Source organism: Panicum virgatum, chromosome 8K (assembly GCF_016808335.1).
Source record: "Panicum virgatum strain AP13 chromosome 8K, P.virgatum_v5, whole genome shotgun sequence".
Classification (NCBI taxonomy): Eukaryota; Viridiplantae; Streptophyta; class Magnoliopsida; order Poales; family Poaceae; genus Panicum; species Panicum virgatum.
The window spans coordinates 2781043-2802065 of NC_053143.1; the positions used below are offsets into that span (position 1 = coordinate 2781043).

The 21023-nt window shown below is 45.1% G+C and overlaps 2 protein-coding genes across 3 annotated transcripts; both read right to left on the reverse strand.

The window, feature by feature from the left end:
* Window positions 1-130: 130 nt before the first annotated feature.
* LOC120643526 (L-galactono-1,4-lactone dehydrogenase 2, mitochondrial-like) lies at window positions 131-4755 on the reverse strand. Of its 2 annotated transcripts, none has more exons than XM_039919906.1 (6): window positions 4046-4755; window positions 3402-3652; window positions 3119-3301; window positions 1932-2334; window positions 768-874; window positions 131-571 (listed from the first exon to the last, which is right to left on the reverse strand). In XM_039919906.1, the coding sequence occupies exons 1-6, from the start codon at window positions 4661-4663 to the stop codon at window positions 547-549; spliced, it is 1587 nt and encodes a 528-aa protein (XP_039775840.1). In that variant the 5' UTR covers window positions 4664-4755; the 3' UTR covers window positions 131-546. The 2 variants fall into 2 exon arrangements, with proteins under 2 accessions (XP_039775840.1, XP_039775839.1); XM_039919905.1 differs by having other exon boundaries at window positions 768-905; window positions 4046-4748.
* A 6891-nt stretch (window positions 4756-11646) lies between these two features.
* Window positions 11647-12081, reverse strand: LOC120646495. The gene has a single exon (XM_039923052.1). It carries the CDS (start codon window positions 12079-12081, stop codon window positions 11647-11649), a length of 435 nt encoding a protein of 144 aa, XP_039778986.1.
* Window positions 12082-21023: the final 8942 nt, after the last annotated feature.

Here is a 21023-nt window from a genome sequence, read left to right on the forward strand (position 1 = left end):
AAAAAGGAACGAGATGGGCCTGATGGGAAATTTGGAAATTGACTAACCTACTCAATTCCAGCCCCCATGTAATTTCTCCATGTGTTAGTACCAACTACTTTCTTGAAGGAAATTAGTACCGACTACCAAGTAATAAACTGAGAGCAAGTTTGTGATCATTGTTGTATTTTTCTGTTACATTATTTCATCTGCAAAATGTTTAGAATAACTCATGTTCGATCAGATCATACTACCATGATGACAGATACGGATAGAATTACAAATGTGACGGCACCAACAAAATCTCAGAAGTCAGGACTCTACAAGTCTGTAAACCACCATTCCACCAACAGTGCTGACTGCTGAGTTTATCAACGGCAGAATATGACAAGGTACGTGTCTTCACTCTTCAGCACACGCGTTACTTTGCCTGGTGAAGGGGCTCCAGAACTGGGAACAGCTTCTCTAACTTTGCGTTTGAGAGGACCTTGTTGGCGTCCAGCTCCATGCGTGCCTTGTTATATGCATCGACAGGGAAACGCTTCCTCAACCTGGCCTGGAGCTCGGCTAGTTCGTCCTTGTCCTTTGGAACCTAGGGAGAAATGGAGGCAGAAGAGTCACCACGCATGAAATTTGTTGCAAATAAGCCAGGTATGCGTGCAAGTGAAAGAGGTCATTCTCTTGAAATTAACCAGATTGATGTTATTTACAATCATGTGTTCAACAAAGTCTGAAGAACTGAAATGATGTCTACATAAATCTTAAAATCCGCAATAGGGCGTTGGTACCTCAATTTTGGCCCAGTGTTCGTATGCAGAATAATCATCCCAGAGACTTTGCGCCAGGCTCCTGTAATTGAAGAACTCCTCTGTAATTTCCTTCCTTTGGCGAGCATCTGATGTTGGCAAGTACATTATAATACCAACCTGCATAGATCCCAATTAGTTGGCCACTGAGAGTTTACACATAGGTGCAAAAGAGAGAGGTGCAGAACTTTCTAAAGCAGTTAAGAGTTGTAATGTGCAGCTGTATCAGAATGTAAGTGATTGTCTCAGAAACATGGGGAAGATACAGTGGAACAGTTTCGGTAATATAACTTATACAAAAGAAAGGATTTCCTCTCTGACTGGAAGGTGCCACAAAAGCTAAAAGGCAAGTTCTATAGGACAGCGATTCGCTCGGCGATGTTATATGGTGCTGAATGTTGGCCCACAAAAAGGCGACATGTCCAGCAACTGAGTGTAGCAGAGATGCGGATGTTGCGGTGGTTTTGCGGGCACACAAGAAAGGATAGAGTCCGGAACGAAGTTATTCGGGAAAGGGTAGGGGTGGCACCAATTGAGGAGAAACTTACCCAACATCGGTTGAGATGGTTTGGACATATCCAACGGAGGCCTCCTGAGGCGCCGGTGCGTAGTGGGGTTCTAAAGCGTGTCGATAAGGTAAAGAGGGGTAGAGGTAGACCTAAACTGACTTGGGACGAGTCGGTTAAGAGAGACCTTAAGGATTGGAATATCTCAGAAGAGGTAGCTTTGGATAGGAGCGCTTGGAGACTAGCTATCAGCGTGCCTGAACCGTGATCTTTGTGTCTTTTGGGTTTCATCTCTAGCCTACCCCAACTCGTTGGGGACAAAAGGCTATGTTGTTGTTGTTGTTGTATTTGTTAAACTAGGAAGCAAAAGAGCAAATTCTGCTACTTCCCCGTACAGTTGTCAGAGTAGGAAGCAAGAGAGCAACTCCTGCTATTATATTATATTATATTTAGAAGAGGACAAGAGCACAATCGAATTGTAAAGTATCACTTTTCAAACCAAATTATCCAGCACAGAAATCAATGACAAACAGATTAGTATGAGATGCAAAAGAGCTTTTAGGTAGGTGATGAAGGATGGCAACAGAAGCACAGATTGAGCATACAAAAAAAAACTATTGAACAGGAATAAATTAATTACCCATGAAAACACATCATCTTCTTCGGAGCTTGATGCTGGGCTCATTGGACTCTTGCTGTGGGCAGTCCAACGCTGCTCAATTGGTGCAGGTGCAGGTATATCCTCCTTTTCAATCAACTGCAGCAACTTCTCTATATAATCCAGATCCTTCATACTTGGCTTTGTTACGGTTCCTGTGGGGAAGCAGTTTTCAGAAACCCACTGCTGCCCACCACAATCAAAGCCCAGTATTTCATCACTCCAGCCCATACGATACCCTTCAGACTTCTTCCAATACTCAGCTTCTGCTTTATTGACTTTCATCACATGATCTTTATCCAGTGGATCAAGGGCAAGCAGCTTATCCCTCAATTCAGTAAATGAAAGTGTATCTATTTCTGGGTCATTACTTTCTGTTTCAGTTCTGAAAAGCACCTATAAGGTGGCGTAAGCGAAAAAAAAACCAATTACCATTGCTGAATACAGCTAGAAAATTTCACAGAGAACTACATAATTTCAAAGTTGCTTCATTTGAGTAGATAAAATGGCTCCAACAGAATTTGTGTATGGTATTTGACTACGTAAAATAATAATTTGATTCTCCGTGCATGTGTTAAAAGTAAAGGAACTGAATGTTCGTAGGTTCTATGTTTGTATACTAATTAACTAAATAGTAGCCACAACATCCCCAACTTACATTTCTTGCATCACCAATATTTTTAGTGAAAGGGCAAGGGAATCACCCCCTTTTTTAATTCAATTGTAGAAACTCCTAAAACATCCATCAAATGTTACATATAAATGACATCTTCCTCCAAGAGTAGTTAAGCAAAGAAAACTTTTACTACTGTCTTTCAGCTGACAATGCCTGGCAGGTGCTACTGCACCATCAGAACACACATAGCAATAACTCATGTATCACTCATCAGACAAATATAACTCTTATAACTCTTATAACTGGAATCACATCTTATTTCTACATGAGGTCCAATAAAGGCAAGAACACCTAATGATCAACAGACTCAGACTGCAATAGGGTAGGAACAAGCTAAAATCTGAATGGATACAACAACAGTAGAGTACAATGAATTATTAAAGTCAGTTCAATTTCGAAGTAAGAGAAAAATCTGTTGTGATTCTTCAGTAAGAGAATAGCAAGTAAAGATGCATTAAAACTTGGGTTATCAAACCATAACAAGTGTACGCACCTATATTTTTTCAGTGACTCCCGATAAAGGTTGCGAACATGCTGTAATGCTTCATCCTTTCCGTATTTTGATGTCAATTTTGGGGTTCTCCACTTTGATGGAGGATTGCATTGGACAACAACAACTGTATCTGTATAAGGAATCCACAAGTACTTAATATGTTTGTTTTCTGAGAGCCACTTCCTGCGTTAGGGGAGAAAGGAAGAAATCTGAGGATGTAACAACTGCATAGGCAAACCATGTATATACTATGTACATAAAGATTGACACCAAGAAACATTACTTGTGGTTTTTCTTAACTTCATCTGCATTGGAAACGAATGTATGTTCCACAAGCTGGTGTCTTTCTACACATTGAAGAGTAACTTCAGCAACGACACCTAGGCCACCAAGTCCACAGCGAGCAAGATAAAATAACTCAGGATCCTTCTCCTTTGATAACTCTATCATCCCTTTGGCAGGGGTAACCAGTTTCATGCTAATGACTTGCTCGTCAACGGGAGGCAATCTGGCACCAGTGCCATGGGCACCAACCTGCGTTGAAGCATTAATAGAAGTAGATTAATTGACCAGAACTCCGTATGTAAGTTACAGTTATAGAATTTGCAAAGGTGGGACTGGCTACAATTGGAGCTCCCCGCCATTAGGATAAGGAGAGTTTTCTCAGTATAAGAAACTGCCGGTAAAACGAATGTCACTATGTAAACTCTGGAACACTCATTTTGATCCTACTATGTTGACAGACTAGTGATTCTAGGCAATTTTAATTGAAGGGGCTAATCCAACCTTGAACAAATTTGCACCAACTCGTGTAGCCAATTCTCATTGTAGCCTCAATTTGTTAGTATTCCTAGTCAAAACACAAAGAAAACAGTCTCATTGGAACATGGAAGTAAGACGGTTGATGTTTTTTTTTTAACAACTGACCTGAATGAAGCCTCCGACCTGCTGCTCCCTAATGGACGCAAAATTCTGCAGCGTGAGGCCGTGTTCCCGGAGCGCGTCAACTAGCTCCGCAACACGGATCCCGGCCTGCACCGTGACCGTCTTCTTCTTCGCGTCGACGTCGAGCACCTTGTCCATGAGCGCGAGGCTGACCATTCCGGCCCGGGAGAGAGCGAGCCCATTGGGGGAGAGGCCGGACCCGAGCGGCCTGAGCTTGCGGCGCTCCCTGTGGGCGGCGGCGAGCGCGTCCTCGAGGGCCGGGAGGGAGTCCGGGTGGAGGAGGACGCGGGTGTGGACCTCGTGGGTGGCGCTCCAGTTGGAGACGGCGTGGAGGTCCTCGGGGAGCGGCGCGTACTTGAAGGGGACGGCCTTCTTGTGGAGCGCGCCGGCGGGGAAGGGGAAGGAGTAGTAGGTGGCAGCGCCGCAGCCGAGGAGGAGGAGCGCGTAGCCGGCGTACTTGCGGAGGTCGGCGTCGGAGGAGACGGGGGAGGGGGCGGAGGAGAGCGCGCGGAGGAGGGGGAGGCGGTGGTCGTGGGCGGTGGGGCTGCTGCTGCCGCTGCGACGGCGGAGGAGGTGGCGGGAGAGGAGGAGGTGCCGCATCGTCGCGTTGGACGGCGCGGCGGTGGCGTTGCGGGGACGGGCGGCGCCGGCAGCGGCCAGATCGCGATGGGTTTGCTGCAGTCTTGTTTGGTGGGCTGATTAGTTGTGGTTGACGGGCTCATGGCCCATATAACCCAACATACATATATGGTTACGGGCGGACGGCCCACAGGCCACAGCCTCTCGGCCCCCAACTCCGACGCTTTCAAGCAACAAGTAGCTTCTCTAGCCCAAATGATTCCTCCTTTTTCTTTTCACCTTTCACCGCATCAGGCCCATGATTCCTCGGTGCTTGGGTTCCGTGTAAAGAAGAATTCAATTGAAAAATTCATAATTTTCTAATCAACGATCCAAATTAATCTCTGATTACATCATCGTGCTTGTAACAACGAGATCTTTAAAATAATACTGCACTTAACTATATTTGGAATAAAATTTTGAGATGGAACAATTTTATTTTGAATCAGGAAAAATTGTTCGTTCCAGATTCACAATTATTTTTATTTTGAACGTGGAACAATTGTTCCGGCTTCACGATAAATTTGTTACTCTTGAAGGAAAAGGCTACACCTTAAAAGTTATTAAAATGTAGTCAACTAGGATCATATTTTGAAAATTTGATTTGATATTTGGGTTGAAAATTATAAATTTATTTACTTCAAATCTCTCTTTTGTACATCTTCTCATGAGGCGCGCATGGGCCGGCCCACAGTATTATTGTTTCTGCACTGACTCATCAGCCAGTACCGCGTGCTACCTCGAATAGTGCCCCTCTTATCCGCGTGATTTTTCTCCGAGAGAAGTGCGCGGCGCCCGCCCTAGCCCTCGAGGTAGGGGAGGGGGCACAGCGGCCGCCGGCAAGGTCACCGGCGGTGGCCTTATGATCCCGGGTTGCTGGGGGTGGGGCGGCTTCATGGCCGCCGACCATAGAGGAGAGGGTCGGGGCGGCGGCGGCCAAGCGTGGAGGCAGTTTGGACGCGCTGCGCCGCCAGCTGGGTGGGACTGGACAACCGGTGGGCGCTGCCGTCGGCGGGGGCGAGGAAAAGGCGGCAGCGCGTGACGACGAGCTCGGTTAGGGAGGGCGGCGGCGGAGACACTGGGGGCGGCGTCGGAGCCCAGGAGGCAGGGGAGGCGGGGGAGCAAGGGCGGGGCGGGCACGACCAGCCCTTCTGTGATGGGATGGTGCGAGGAATAGACGCCCCCTCTAATCCGCAGCTGCAGGTAGCTATCAGCAACCTGCTACTATGCCATGCTTATTTATATATTTGTCAAATTTACCAAAATAGTTGGTCTTTCAATTTTTTACTAAAATAGTTAATATTACTGTAATAATATATAGTTGTCCTCTAAAACACACTCTACTTTTTTTTTTTGCGGGTAAAACACACTCTACTTGTATTGAGCTCATACAACTACAATCGTCATGTTAGTTTGATGGAGCACGCACTAGAAACAAAAATCCATCATCAGTCGATGATGATATGCTCATGGTGGGTGTGGGTTGGTTGATTCTTCCCGTGCCTCCATCTTGCTCGAGCGTGCTGCCTGCTCATCCGACAGGTCATCTGACGGCAGCGCGAATTGGCAGACGGGACAGAGGCGGTGTGGGGGCGGAGCCAAGTTACAAGTTGTGGGTGCGGACCCACCCAAAAAATATCAAATTACCTTTAAACTTTGATTATATTTGCTTGAAAATCAAGCATATTTTCTAATCCTATGAAGTGCCGCACCCTCTCAATTTCTCTCTACCTCCGCCCCTAGAGACGGTTGATCTGCAGCCAGTTGAAGATGCAGAGCTGGGGGAAGGAGTGGGAGCAGGGCATCATCCTGAACTTGTGGCGGGGCTCCATGTCCTCGAGGCGATGGCGCAGCGATGCTCCCCCCTGACGAGGTCGCACCACCTCGGCATGCAGAGGCCCACGATGGCCATCTTGTTGGCCGGGACCCCGTAGGATGGGCGGTTCAGGAACTCCTCGACCTCGCCCCATCCCCGTCCGCTGCGGTGGCGGCGGATCGGAGAAGGCAGATGGCGGCGGCGAGCGGAGAAGCTAGGGGCAGCTTATTGCTGCTGGCGATGGAACGCAGGGTGAGACGACAATGAGCGAAGGAACAAAGTACGCAGCGTTTATTTATAGGCGGAGAGAGGCCAGGGAAACACTCTACGAAGGCCGGAAAATCGAGTCCGATCCCTCCTACGCAACGCGGGAAGCGGCACGGCACATGCGAATCCGACTACAACTCGGCTCCGACTCCGAAGCCCAACGCGATGTATGGTCGATCTGCTGTTTCCCGGGGGGCAATTTTTCCCAGTAACTTGCCACAGCTGTGATTGTTCTTTCCACTTAATTAACCTCTTTGTGTTCAAAGAATAGCAAATACGTATAGCATTGTCTCGTGGTGGCGTGAGATCATGATTGGTCAGGTCAGATAGCAAGTGAAATCCAGATGATTGGAAAACCTCTCGCTTCTGCATTGCAGGGCGATTATCGCGACTGGCAATAGCAGGATAGGCATTGGATGGTTTCCAGCAGTATACCCTAACACTTTGGAGAAGGGGATTTAACACAATGCCCGTTACTTTTGTGGAGTCATTTGTAACCCAAAAAGGGAAACGGATGCTTTGCCCATTACCAATGGCCATCAATACGCATTACCATTAAGGGTTTCTCTGTGGAAAAAAACATGACTTAGAACTTAACATTTCCAGGATCTAACACTTAATCAACATGAGCACAACCCAAATGAAATGATGAGTTTAGATCTAGATCGGCGAGAAGTGGCATCGCGGGCGTAGCAGATGCACTGGCCATCTTGGTTGGGGACGAGAGCGACATAGGAGCCGTAGTCGTTCCTGTAGATGTACCCGACGTAGTGGAAGAAGTTCGTCGCGGGTACCGAAAGCCTTCGGGTCGCCACCGGCACTGTCCAGGGACGGCGGCGGCAGGTTGGCGACGGCCTTCAGGAGCCTCCAGCGCCGCCACGGATCGGGCGGCTGTAGTGGGGCGGCTAGTGTTTGGACTCAGTTGGACTGACTTTCCAAAGGCCGGGCCCCACTATTTATTATGGCGCTGGGCGACCTGGGGCCGCAACCACGTGTACGGTTGTACATCCGATCAGGGCGCGGAACGGGATCTAACGGCGTTCTTATCCCCTTTTTCCCGTTTTCTCATTTTCTAGATTTTCGGCGTTTTTGACCACCAAAAATTCCTACATTCTCCCCTTTGGTCTAAAGGCCGATAACTAATGCCATACTTTAAAGTAGAGTTATGCAAGAGACATTGATTTACAATAGTGAACGAATCCCACTGCAACACAGTTGTCCACGATGCATAAAACTACTCAATCTAATAGGTGGTGGTTGTCTTATGACCCTTCCAAGATCACAGGCTATCCGATAATCCCATGCCGGCAATAAGCTCATGAAAAATATTTGGAGGTAAGCCTTTCGTTAGTGGATCCGCGAGAATTTCCTTAGTGCTTATATGCTCTAACTCAATTGTATGATCTTGGATTCTATCCTTCACAACAAAATACTTAATCTCGATGTGCTTGGCAGCACCACTTGATTTGTTGTTGTTAGCATAGAAAACTGCAGCTTTATTATCGCAGTATAATCTTAGTGGTTTACTTATGCTGTCTACCACTCTTAGTCCGGGAATAAAACTCTTAAGCCACATAGCTAGCCCTACGGCCTCGTAACATGCCACAAATTCAGCTTGCATCGTAGATGTTGCTGTAAGTGATTGTTTGGAACTTTTCCATGAAATCGCTCTGTTTGCTAGTGTGAAGACATAACCTGATGTCGACTTCTTAGTGTCAACACAACCAGCAAAGTCGGCGTCTGAATACCCAACTACTTCTAAATTCTCAGTTCTTTTATATGTGAGTATGTATTCCTTAGTGCCCTGCAAATAACGCAGAACTTTCTTAACGGCTTTCCAGTGGTCCATATCTGGATTAGACTGAAATCTGCCAAGCATCCCGGTAATGAATGCTAAGTCAAGATGAGTACACACTTGTGTATACATAATGCTTCCGACAGCTGAAGCATATGGAATCGTTCTCATTTGATCAATTTCTAATTGATTCCTGGGACTTTGAAATTGCCCAAACTTATCGCCCTTAACAACTGGAGCAGCTGTGCTTGAATATTTGTGCATATTATATCTTTTAAGGACTTTCTCTATATATGCCTTTTGAGATAGTCCTAACGCACCCTTGGACCTGTCTCGGTGTATCTCAATGCCCAGAACATAAGAGGCATCACCGAGATCCTTCATGTCAAAGGTCGATGAGAGAAATCCTTTTGTCTCATACAACAAGTTCTTATCGCTGCTCGCTAATAGAATATCATCCACGTAAAGCACAAGAATGATAAAAGAGCTCCCCTTGATCTTAATGTATATGCAATTGTCCACTACATTTTCAACGAAGCCTGATTTCTTAATTACTTCATCAAACTTAAGGTACCATTGTCTGGACGCTTGTTTTAATCCATAAATGGATTTCTTTAGTTTGCATCCTAACTGTTCTTTGCCTTCCATAACGAAACCTTCCGGTTGCGCTATGTATACACTCTCATGCAAATCACCGTTAAGAAACACAGTCTTAACGTCCATCTGATGTAACTCGAGATCGAAATGTGCTACTAGAGCCATAAATGTGCTAAGAAAGACAGGCGAGAAGGTTTCTGTATAATCAATTCCTTCTCTCTGTGTGAATCCCTTAGCCACAAGTGTTGCTTTGAACCCTTTGGAGTCATACTTAGTTTTATAGACCCATTTACAGCCTACTTTCTTAGCTCCATCAGGAATTTCTACCAAGTCCCAAACTTTATTTGTGCTCATGGATTTAAGCTCTTCTTCCATGGCCTCAATCCACTTGTGGGAGTATTCACTACTCATCGCTTCCTTAAACGAGTTCGGATCATCAACCTTCCCCATGTCGTGTCCTTCACTTAAATACATGAAATCTTCTGAGACAATTGTTTTCCTTTCTCGTCCTGATCTTCTTAGAGGTTGTGGTTCCACTGCGGGAACAGGTTCAACTTCTTGCTCTTGCTGAACCTCTAATGTCCCGTTAGTGGTTTGATCCTGTGTGACCTCAGCAGGCTCTTCCACAATTTCATTTTGATGCTCATTATTTACAGGCACATCCTCATGCTCACTTATGGCAGGTGTTCTCTCCGCATTAACTTCTGGAGGATCAACTACCTGAGTCGATGTTGTAAAACGAGTCATAGGCACATAATAATTTTGAGTCATCGGAGTGGGCTCATGAGTCTGCATTTCCTCAAGATCAATTTGCCTAGGCTCAGTGCATCCATTTTCCTCTAAGAAGACAGCATGCCTTGTCTCAACAAATTTAGTGGTACCCTTAGGACAATAAAATTTATATCTCTTTAATTTTTCCGGATAGCCAATGAAGTAGCAGTTTTCTGTCTTAGGATCTAATTTTCCAAGGGATGGATTAAATAATTTCACCTCTGCTGCACAACCCCAAACATGCATATAATTCATGCGGGGTTTCCTACCAGTCCAGAGCTCATAAGGAGTCTTAGGGACTGACTTACTAGGAACACGGTTACTTATGTGTGCGGCAGTCTTTAGCGCTTCCATCCATAAACTCACTGGCAATGTAGAGTTGCTGAGCATACTGCGTACCATGTTCATTAGGGCGCGATTTCTTCTCTCAGCTACTCCATTTTGCTGAGGTTCACCAGGAGTGGAATACTGAGCTACTATTCCATTTTTTTGAAGGAACTTAGCAAAGGGTTCGGGGATTTGTCCATATATGGCATGTCTCCCATAATATTCGCCCCCTCTGTCTGATCTTACCACTTTGATCTTCAACTCATGCTGATTTTCTACTTCAGCTTTGAAGATTTTAAACTTATCAAGTGCTTCAGACTTTTCTTTTATAGGGTAAATATAACCATAATGGGAGAAATCATCAGTGAAGGTAATGAAATAACTAAACCCATCCACTGATCTTACATTAAATTGACCGCAGATGTCAGTGTGAATTAATTCTAATAATCCTGAACTGCACTTAGCTCCATCCTTTTTTATTTATTTTGCAAATTTTCTTTTAATACAATCAACGCATTGATCTAAGTCAGAGAAGTCTAATTGAGCGAGTATCACTTCTCTAATGAGACGCTCCATTCTTCCCTTCGAAATATGGCCTAAACGTGAGTGCCATAATTTTGACGAAATCTCATTACCTCTCTTGCACTTATGGTTGATATCTCTTACATTCATCACATAGATATAACTTTGGGACAATAAATAAAGCTCATCATGTAAAGGTGCATAGCAAACTGTATTACCATCACAACTTATTACACATCTATTGTTCCCAAAAGTGCACGAATATCCATCTCGATCTAACTTAGAAACAGAAATCAAGTTTCTCTGAATGGATGGAACATAAAGGACATCTAATAAATGAAGAGTGAAGCCGCTGTGAAGTGATAACTGAAGAGTCCCAACAGCCTCCACTTCTGCTTCAACCCCGTTTGTGACTCGGAGCTTTCGATTCCCCCTTCTTATGGTTCGCGCGCCAGACAATCCCTGTGGGGAATTAGTAACATGAACAGTGGCACCTGAGTCAATCCACCAAGTACTTAATGGGAAGTATGCATAAAAGGACTCATCGACTGTAGAAATTAAGTCGTCATTACCATTCTTAATGCACCACTCCTTGAAGCGGTCACAGTCCTTTGTGATATGGCACTCTTGCTTGCAATGGAAACACAAGATGGGGCCATCTCGCTTAGGACCATCATTGGGTTTCTTACCCTTCTTATCCTTCTTGGAGCGGAAGACCCTCTTATTCTTGTTCTTAGAACCATCTTGCCTCACATGGTTCACAAGCTCAGGGTGCTGTGAGCGACGCCTTTGTTCCTCTTGAGCACACTTAGACACAAGTGTGGTTATGTCCCACTGCTTATTAGTCCCATTGTAGTTTACCTTGAAAGGCTAAAAAACTGGCGGGAGGGAGATCATGACGTGGTGAAGCAATGTAGCATCATTAAGGGGGAAATCCAGGTCCTTAAGCTTATCCCGGATGTCCACCATCCCCATAATGTGCTCCCTGACATTACCTTGTCCATTGTACTTAGCGGACATGAGCTGGGATAGGAGGTTACTCGCATTGAACTTTGTAGATCCCTTGAAGTACTCCTCAATGCTCGTCATGAAGCTCTTAGCACTCTTAGGCTCCTTCTCAAGAGCTCCCTTGATAGTGGGACTGATGGTCAAACCCATGACCATGAGAGCAACTCTGTCAGAGCGCTCCCAACGCTCCTTTTCCTTCTCATAAGCAGCAGTGCGCTCAGCAAGGGTGGTGTCATCATCCCCTTGTGCAACTGGTTCTACAGGAGCTTTGTCTCTCATGAAATAATCCTTATCCATCATGACCAAAATCAGCTCGATCTCACTGCTCACTTAGCGAAGTTATCGCCTGACAGCTTCTCCACACCATTGACATAAGCTATGATGCTGGCGGGAGTGGGATCTGAGTATAAGAAAATAAATAGAGTTTAATCAGTAATGACAACATAATAAATAAATGAATTATATCAGCGTTGGCCAGAATAAATCATAACTTAGAGCAATTTGCAACACCGTTTGGCAGTAGCAAATAAAAGAACTGAATAACTTATGAATAAACTTTGCATCACCGTTGGGCAGAAGCAAAATAAACTTAAATTTATACTAAGCATCTCATGGCAATTATTTAATAATAACGTTGGTCAGAAATTAAATAAATGCTCAAAATAAACTAAACAATTCTGAATAAAATTCACGTTGGTTTCATTTACTCAGAATAGCAACTCATAATTTTCTCATAATTTTCAATGCAAAGATGCTCAAAAATAAAATTCATTTATTACTCATATGAATTTATAACTTAAAAGCATTGAAAATTAATATAAGAAATGCATAAAACTAATAAAGGTAATAATGGAAAGGGGGCCTAATGCTTACTGGACTCAAGGCCCGAAAACCGACGGGCAGGCCGGCCATTCGGCCCAGCCGCGTCGCCCCCGCCCCCAACCCGCCTGGGCCGGCGACGGGGCCGCCAATTCGGCCCACGCGGCTCCCCCCCCTCCCCGGCCGACAGATCTGAGCCGTTAGATCGGAAAGGGTTTGATCCGATGGTCCGCCGTGAATATCGGAGGTATAAAAAGGAATCTCATCCAAGGAAACCTTAACCTAGCTCATTTCTTCCTCTCCCCTTACTCCACACAGCAGCCGCCGCAGCAGCATGGCCAGCGGCCGGTGCGCCGGCCCCTCATGGCGCCTCCGCCGGCCATGGCGCCGCCCTTGCCCTCATCGGCGGGCGGTGGTGCTCCACGAGCCCGTCTTATGCCCTGCAGATGCGGGTGCTGGCGGGAGCACCGCCCCCACCGGCGTGGTGTTCGGTCGACGCCTCTGCTTCATAGCTGGCCAGCTCTCATGTCCCTGCGGTTCTTAGGCACGACATCCTCATCCGTGGTTCGGCGGGACGTGGGTGCGCCGCCGGTCTCGGCGCCTTGTGGCAGCCATGGGGCCGACGGCGCATCCGCGGCTCGCCTTGCCGCGGCGCCATCTTTTTTTTTGTGCAACCGTGGGAGCCACTGACCCCATGGATCTTGTGGTGCGCCGCCGCGGGAGCCTCTGTGCCCCGCGCGATCTCATGGCGATGCACCACACGTGCGCCCGGTAGTACGTTTTACTTAGAGGAAACCGGGCGCCGTCGTGGGGCTTTTCTAATGCCTTGAATCTTATGGCCTTTGTTTCTGAGTGGGGATTTGGCTTTCTCATGGGTGGGAACTATGGATCTAATGTTTCTTTGCATTTCTGAGTTTATTTCCTTTCGGATCTATTCATTCCTTATCTCTGACTCTCGGATCTAGGGTTTTCATGCGAGATCTAGACTCAGGACTCGTAGATCTACACTAATCATGAACTAAAACTTGAACCGAGAACTTAACACACTTAGACCGAGAACTAAAACAACCAAGATCTGAAACTTGACTAGATCTAGGGTTCTAAAGGCTCACGGAGTAGGTGCTTAGGCGAAAGATACCAAATGTAGGAAAAACATGACTTAGATCTTAACATTTCCAGGATCTAACACCTAATAAACATGAGCACAACCCAAATGAAATGATGAGTTTAGATCTAGACCGGTGAGAAGTGGCATCGCGGGCGTAGCGGATGCACTGGCCATCTTGGTTGGGGACGAGAGCGACGTAGGAGCCGTAGTCGTCCCGTAGATGTACCCGGCGTAGTGGAAGAAGTTCGTCGCGGGTACCGAAAGCCTTCGGGTCGCCACCGGCACTGTCCAGGGACGACGGCGGCGGATTGGCGACGGCATTCAGGAGGCTCCAGCACCGCCACGGATCGGACGGTTGTAGTGGGGCGGCTAGTGTTTGGACTCAGTTGGATTGACTTTCCAAAGCCCGGGCCCCACTATTTGTTATGGCGCTGGGCGACCTGGGGCCGCAACCACGTGTACGGTTGCGCATCCGATCAGGGCGCGGAACGGGATCTAACGGCGTTCTTATCCCCTTTTTCCCGTTTTCTCATTTTCTGGATTTTCGGCGTTTTTTACCACAAAAAATTCCAACATTCTCAGGTAGTGTTCGTCAAATGGGCAGCCCCATCCCCGTCCCGGTGCACTACTACACAAAACATTTATAAGGACGGTCAAAATATCATTTTTAGAGACGGACTCCGGACCCGCACCTAATTTTCGCTGCTAAAAAAAGCTATTTTTAGGAGCGGGTTATTGCCTCACACGCCTCCAAAAATAAATTTTGGGCGGGTCACGTCGCGTCCCGTCCTTAAAAATGGATCGAATAAAAAAAATAAAAAGTCGCCTACACCAGCTGCTCCCCGCATCGGTGCATGTAATAATAACCAACGAGAAGGGATCAACTGATCGGGGTCCCCCCTCCGCTTCAGAGCATGGCGGCATGGCGAATGGCGGCGGCGTCCACGTGGCGAATATGACCAGGGCGCCGGCGGGAGCAGGAAGCCAGGTGCAGTTGTGGTCAAGGATGCGCGGATCGAGGCGCTGCTCCGCGAGAGCGTTTTTGCACTGAGAACATGCATCAGTGCATCACAAAGTTACCTCCTCCCTCCGTTTTTGTCTATGTGTCGTTCGAACATCACTCTTCAGTTTATTTTCAATACAAATTTTTGACAACGTCAAGTATTACCGAAGAGAGGTAGTATGTCTATGTTCATATCTTAATAGATAACGTTTTAGATCAAATAATTGAACTAAAGTTTTTTTTTCTTAACGACAAGTAAAATGATACGAAAAGAGTAATATGTATCTCGCAAGTCGCAATATTACTCGGTGTACATTAATGGTATCCTTGATTCCTTGGTTTATTCTCCAACTAGCCTTGCCAAAATTTGGTCGATCATGATGCAAATTTTGGTAAATAAGGTGTTTGGATTGTATCCACACCATATTGACAAGACTCATGGCGCTCAAGGACGGCCGCGGGCCCAGCATCTGGGCCGTACGCCTTCCTCAAGATCCCCGGGGACCTAGCGTTCATCAGCTCGACTACACTGTTTGTTCGTTGTCAAATAAATGTTTTTTTCTTCAACAAGACGAACCCCAAACGCAGCAATGTAGCGCATCAACAACAGAGCACGTCTGCAATAATTAAGACAGCATTTGCTTAAGCAGCATTCCGTCAGATAACCTTTTGACCCTTGTCAAAAGGTTATTCATCTCATCAGCTAACTCCTTCCACAATTGATTTAGCTGACCTTCAACAACAAATTCCCTTTTCTCCCCTCTTATTTGAAATTTGAATCCAATTTTTTGTGTTTTGGGTGCTTAACATTTGAATTCAAAAAAAGAATTTTCCTATCCAACCATGACATGTTAGACATTTTTTATGCGAATAAATTTTTATTTATACGTTGGGGCAAATTCCAAGTTTACAAGTCCATAAACTCTAGTTTTCAGTTGCTAAAGCTTTCCCTGATGTTTATAAATAAAAGGAATAAGATCTCTGGATCTAAGAAGAAAATAACAGTATCCCTTTAGGCTTTGCTTGTAATCTGTTTTCCTTTTGCGGAAAACTTTGTAATAATGGCCGGATATATCTCTGTGATATAGAAGCTGTGACATGACTATCCCTTTAACTTTTTTTTAAAAAAATAACGGTATCCATTCATGCAGGAGGACGTGAATATCATGAAAAACATGGGGTTTGATGCTTACCGGGTTTCAATCTCGTGGTCAAGTATATTCCCAAGTATTATTCCTTATTGGTCATTCGAGGTTATGTTTTTCATTGTTTATATTTGTTCTTCTTGGTGTTAATAAACTATACTGTGGCCACGGGATGTTGTAACGAATATGGCACCATTTATGCCATTTCGAGTGATCGAATGACAACGCAATCAATGTGACTAATGGTATTGTTAAGTGAACATTTCTAGATCCCAGGGATGAAGTAAAAAGGCCATGCAAAACAAAACACGAAGAAATAACTCAATGAAACGTTGAATTGGACGAGTTCTACTGAAATCAGTAGCACCAAAATAACCGATGCTATAGGCATCGGTGCATCCAATGGTTGTCGGATGATCCGACGGCCTGGCTATTGGCATAAGTCTGTGCGCCTCTGGAGATCATGTGAAGATCAAGTGAAGCACCGATTGAACCGACGGATTCAAGATAGGCATCGGTGCATTCAACGTACCATGTTCCAGAGACAATGTCAAGCGCGCAGGAGCCAAGTCTTCAGCACCGGTTGAACCGGCGAGGCATCGGAGCATAGCATCTGTGCATTGACGTCAGCAGAAGAGGGAGGCCCAACAGCTAGTCCAGTTGCTGTGTGTGACCGGTTGAACCGACGCCCTAAGCATCGGTCTAACCGATGGTCTCTGGAGTCGCTGCAACTGTGTCAGTGAAGCCAACGGCTACTTCAGTTGCATAGAGTGACCGGATGAACCGACGCCATCCCTGGCAGAAGCATCGGTTCATCCGATGGTACGCAGATTTCTACTGACCGTTGGAGCAACGGCTCCACGACTTGGAGGCCTATATATATGGCATCCCCCGGCCATTTGAAGCTTGCCGGAGTTCAAGGAAGTCACATACACACCCAAGAATCACTCCAAGCCATCCAAGAGCTTAGTGTTCATATCCTTAGCCCTTAGCACACTTTGAGAGTGTTGTGTAAAGGATTAGCTCTTTGTCAGTGAGATTGCAAGGCCTTGAGCCCTTGTGTTGTGGTTCTCTAGTGAAGCAAAAGAAGATTTCGGTGCGCCGGCACCTTGGAGCTTTGAAGGCTCGCCGGCAACATCGTGTGACCCTCCGACTTGGTGTGGAGAGCCAACGACATTTTGTGCAGGGGACGTGGAGACCCCATCCTTTGTGGAAAAGCTCCTTAGTGGAATCCGGGGCCAAACTGATAGTGATTGTGTTCACGGAAGAGATTTGGTGGCCGAGTAGCAATACTCTTAGTGAGTGCTACAACAACGTGGATGTAGGTGTGCCTTTGTGGCTAACCGAACCACGGGATAAACACCCGCATCAAGAGTTTGCTATCTCCTATCCCGCTCTTTAAGCTTCCGCATTTCATACTAGCAATTTATATGACTTTACTTTCATAGAGTAGTTTCTTGATAGGAAATGCTATATGTTGCTAAGTTTTTTTGGGATAGGGCTTTCACATTAGAACAACCATAGTTGCACATCTAGTTAACTTGTTTTAGTTTAATTTTATGCAAATTAGTTGGAGCCATAGGTCTAAGTTTTTAGTTGCCTAATTCACCCCCTCCCCCTCTTAGGCTAGAAGGCGCTACCGGTTGTTATATACTTTTAAGAATACCAGGGACGAAACCCGGTCCAAATTGCATTGCAAACTGGACCAAATGTTTACATCGTCTAAAGCATCCTGAGACCACAGACGGTCTGACATTACAAGAGTTTTAATCAACCCGGTCCGGTCACCCCAGCAAAAGGATAGGCGAGCTCCCAGCTCAGCATCTACACGCCCACCAGCTTGTCGCTCCCCCATTGGAGAGCCGTCATGTGATCGAACCAGTCAATGAAAGCTTCTCCAGCGCGGCCACCATGGTCTCCAATTTTGCATGCCACATCTGGGATGTTGTATACTCCAGATGGGACTGGAAAAGTGAATTGGAAAGAGGTGGCGTACTACATGCTGAAGATAGGTAAACATTCAAATAACGATGCTAGAAATGCTTTTATTTACATCTTGGCAGGTGTTTTGAGTTTCATGCTGAAGGTTACTCTGCTTGACAGGCATTACACCTTACGCGAATCTGTATCACTATGACTTACCGGAGGCACTAGAGGCGCAATATTATGGGCTGTTGAACAGAAAAGTGGTGTAAGTATTTGTCTTTTGCTATCGAATCTGTAAGTATACAGCTTACATCATGTTTTCTTGGAACTACATGTTATGCAGAAGTTTCATTTAAAATGTGCCCAAGCACGATCGCGAAAAATATCATAGATTTCTAATAAAAGACTACTACTCAGTGATAAATATCATAGATTTATCTTTTTGATTTACACAACATTCCTTTCAGTCTACTGAAAAGGGAAGGATTGGAATTCTTCTGGATTTTGTCTGGCACGAGGGTCTTAAACCATATGCACCTCAGATGTACATTTTGAAGAATTATCTGTTCTCTAGGTTGCGATCATATTGGCAATCAAATAATCTGAATCTCTATCTCTCTCTAAAAAGTTGGAAGAATTGATTAAGAATGCAGATCAACCAAGCAGAAAAGAAAGATTGCACATTCCAGCACCATCGGCATTTCAAATTAGACCAATCAGGATGATCCAACAAATTCATTTCTTCAACCACTTGAGCATGTTCACTGTAGTAGCACATGTTGGCTTGATGATTGAATGTGGTGTCGGCGGTAACACAAGCTTTGGATTTTTCTTGATACTTCGTGAGATAATTCCCGAAGACTGGACCTTGTAAGCAAATTCACCAACCTTAGTCGGGTCAATTACTCTGTTCGACGGTCTAAATGATGCAACCTATTTTAAACAGAAACATAGTAAATCAAACAATTAACAAATAAATATTTGTGTATTGTGTGTTTTGAGTCATGTTTGGCTTTAATTTCTTGTTTCCCATTTCAAATGTTTTCCCATTTCAATCGTAAGACAGTGGGAGTAGGAACGCTGCCGAGCACAGGCAGTAGGATCACCCCCATCCAGCCATGTCCGGTTGCTTCCAATGATAGACTAAGGTCCATTTGGAGCCATTAAGATTATAGAAGCCGAATTGTTAGATTAAACTGAACTATATATTGTAATAGCCAAGTCATGAAAACGTGGACAGTTTGGATCAAAAGTTGAATTGTGGAAGCTGAATTGCATAGTGTAGCAGTATCCAAACAGGGATCATACCTTGGGATGATAGGGCCACTTTTTCAGGAAGTCGAAGCTTACTGGGTAATGATGGTCTCTGGAGTAGAGACTCTTCTCTCCCACAAGAGACCAGTTCCAGGTTCTTTGGAATGACTTTTCTGGCCTAGGTGCCTTATTTATGAGCAGAACAACAACCGTGTCTATCACATCTTCAACAGACAATAGGCCCTGTAACAGTGGAAGCCGTGGTTCCACGTTCTTTTCTGGTGAGCACAACTTGTATATGAGATAATGTAATTCAGCCTCGCTGAGCTTGCTCCACTACTTTAGGCAAGGCGACAACAGAAGGTCACAATAGTCCAAAGTTCACAAATTCCCAGTACTGATGGACAGTCTATTCCAGTGGTGTGCTAGTTGAAACTTCCATGATTCACATGTATAATTGATGATAACACCACAAGCAACGTGGGTTTGGGGAGATGTTGATGAGCTTCCATCAAATTCTGAAAGTATCTTACAAGATTCTTGGACCGCTGGAAGTCCTAAGAGAGTATTTCCATGACCAAATGGTGCTATTTCTTCCATACTGTAGTCCGGATAGATGTCAATCATTACGCGCTCTAGATGTACTATGTAATCAGAATGCTTGTGCTTAAACTCATAGAAGCCGTGTCTGTTCCTGAATCCATAGTTCCATCCTTCCCTACCATCTGTGATAACAGACACTTGATGTGCTTTTGGTGCACCGGATGGCTTTGATTCTGTGTAGCTTATATTGAAGAGAAAGGTTCCCTCCACAACTGTTGTAAAAGTTACTTTCTTAGGTCCAAATATGTGAGAGCAGTCCAACATTTTACCTTTTACAACATCCCAAAACTTTTTGTGTCTGTTGGGAATCGAGGTGGCCCTAATACCAACTAAGCTGAGAACCTACACCTAAGACACACCAACTCACTCTAGAGTCAGATAGTCTTTTCAATTTCTAGCTACTTAGTGTATAAGGTCCTTTAGATGGCAGAGCCATCTTCTTGCTTCGGGGTGGCTGAGCCTACCAACAGATGAAGCTGTCTTTCGGGAGGCAGAGCCTTCCTACGTTGAAGCCCAGACCTTTGTGTTCCCTGGTGGCAGAGCCAACCTACGATGGATCACAACTTATACACTAAATACTTAGAAACTAGGAGACTAACACTTACAAAAACTTGTTTTATTACAACACAATAGTATTACACAAGAGTACACAACACACTCTCTCTTTGTGGCTATCCTAGCACTCACCCTTCTCATCTACCATGCTCTTGGATGGATGCCATGGCAAGGGAGGGGGGTCTCTATTTATAGGGCAAAGGAGGGCATGATATTTAGACAAGTGTTCCCTTCTAGAGAATTTCTAGGCATTTTAACATTTTCTAAATTTATTTATTACTAATTCTAGAGTGCTCTATAGAAAATATCTCTTTCTTACATTACGAAGAAGACTCTAGAAGTTTGTCTTGCGCTCTTTCTCAACACTCCCCCCTCAAGGCAAACTTCTATCCAAACTTGTTTTGCAGACCATGCCGAATGCTTCTCGAAACTTCTCAAATTTTACATTGTTAAGACCTTTTGTGAGGATGTCAGCAAATTGCTCATCTATCTTTGTAGGCACCATCTTGATCTCACCTTCAAGGACTTTTTCCCTTATGTAGTGATAGTGGACTTCTATGTGTTTGGTCCTTGCATGAAAAACCGGATTTTTTGCCAGACGTATAAAGGATAAGTTGTCACATAAAATCCTTATTTGATAATCCGTTAGCTGATGAAGATCCTCCATCAATTGCTTAAGCCAGGTGCTTTCTTGAGCTGCCATTGCTGCTGATCAATACTCAGCTTCAGTACTTGATAATGCCACTATGGGTTGTCTCTTTCTGCACCATGATATAGGTCCTGACCCAAGACTGAATGACACACTGAATGGTAACTTACAATGAAT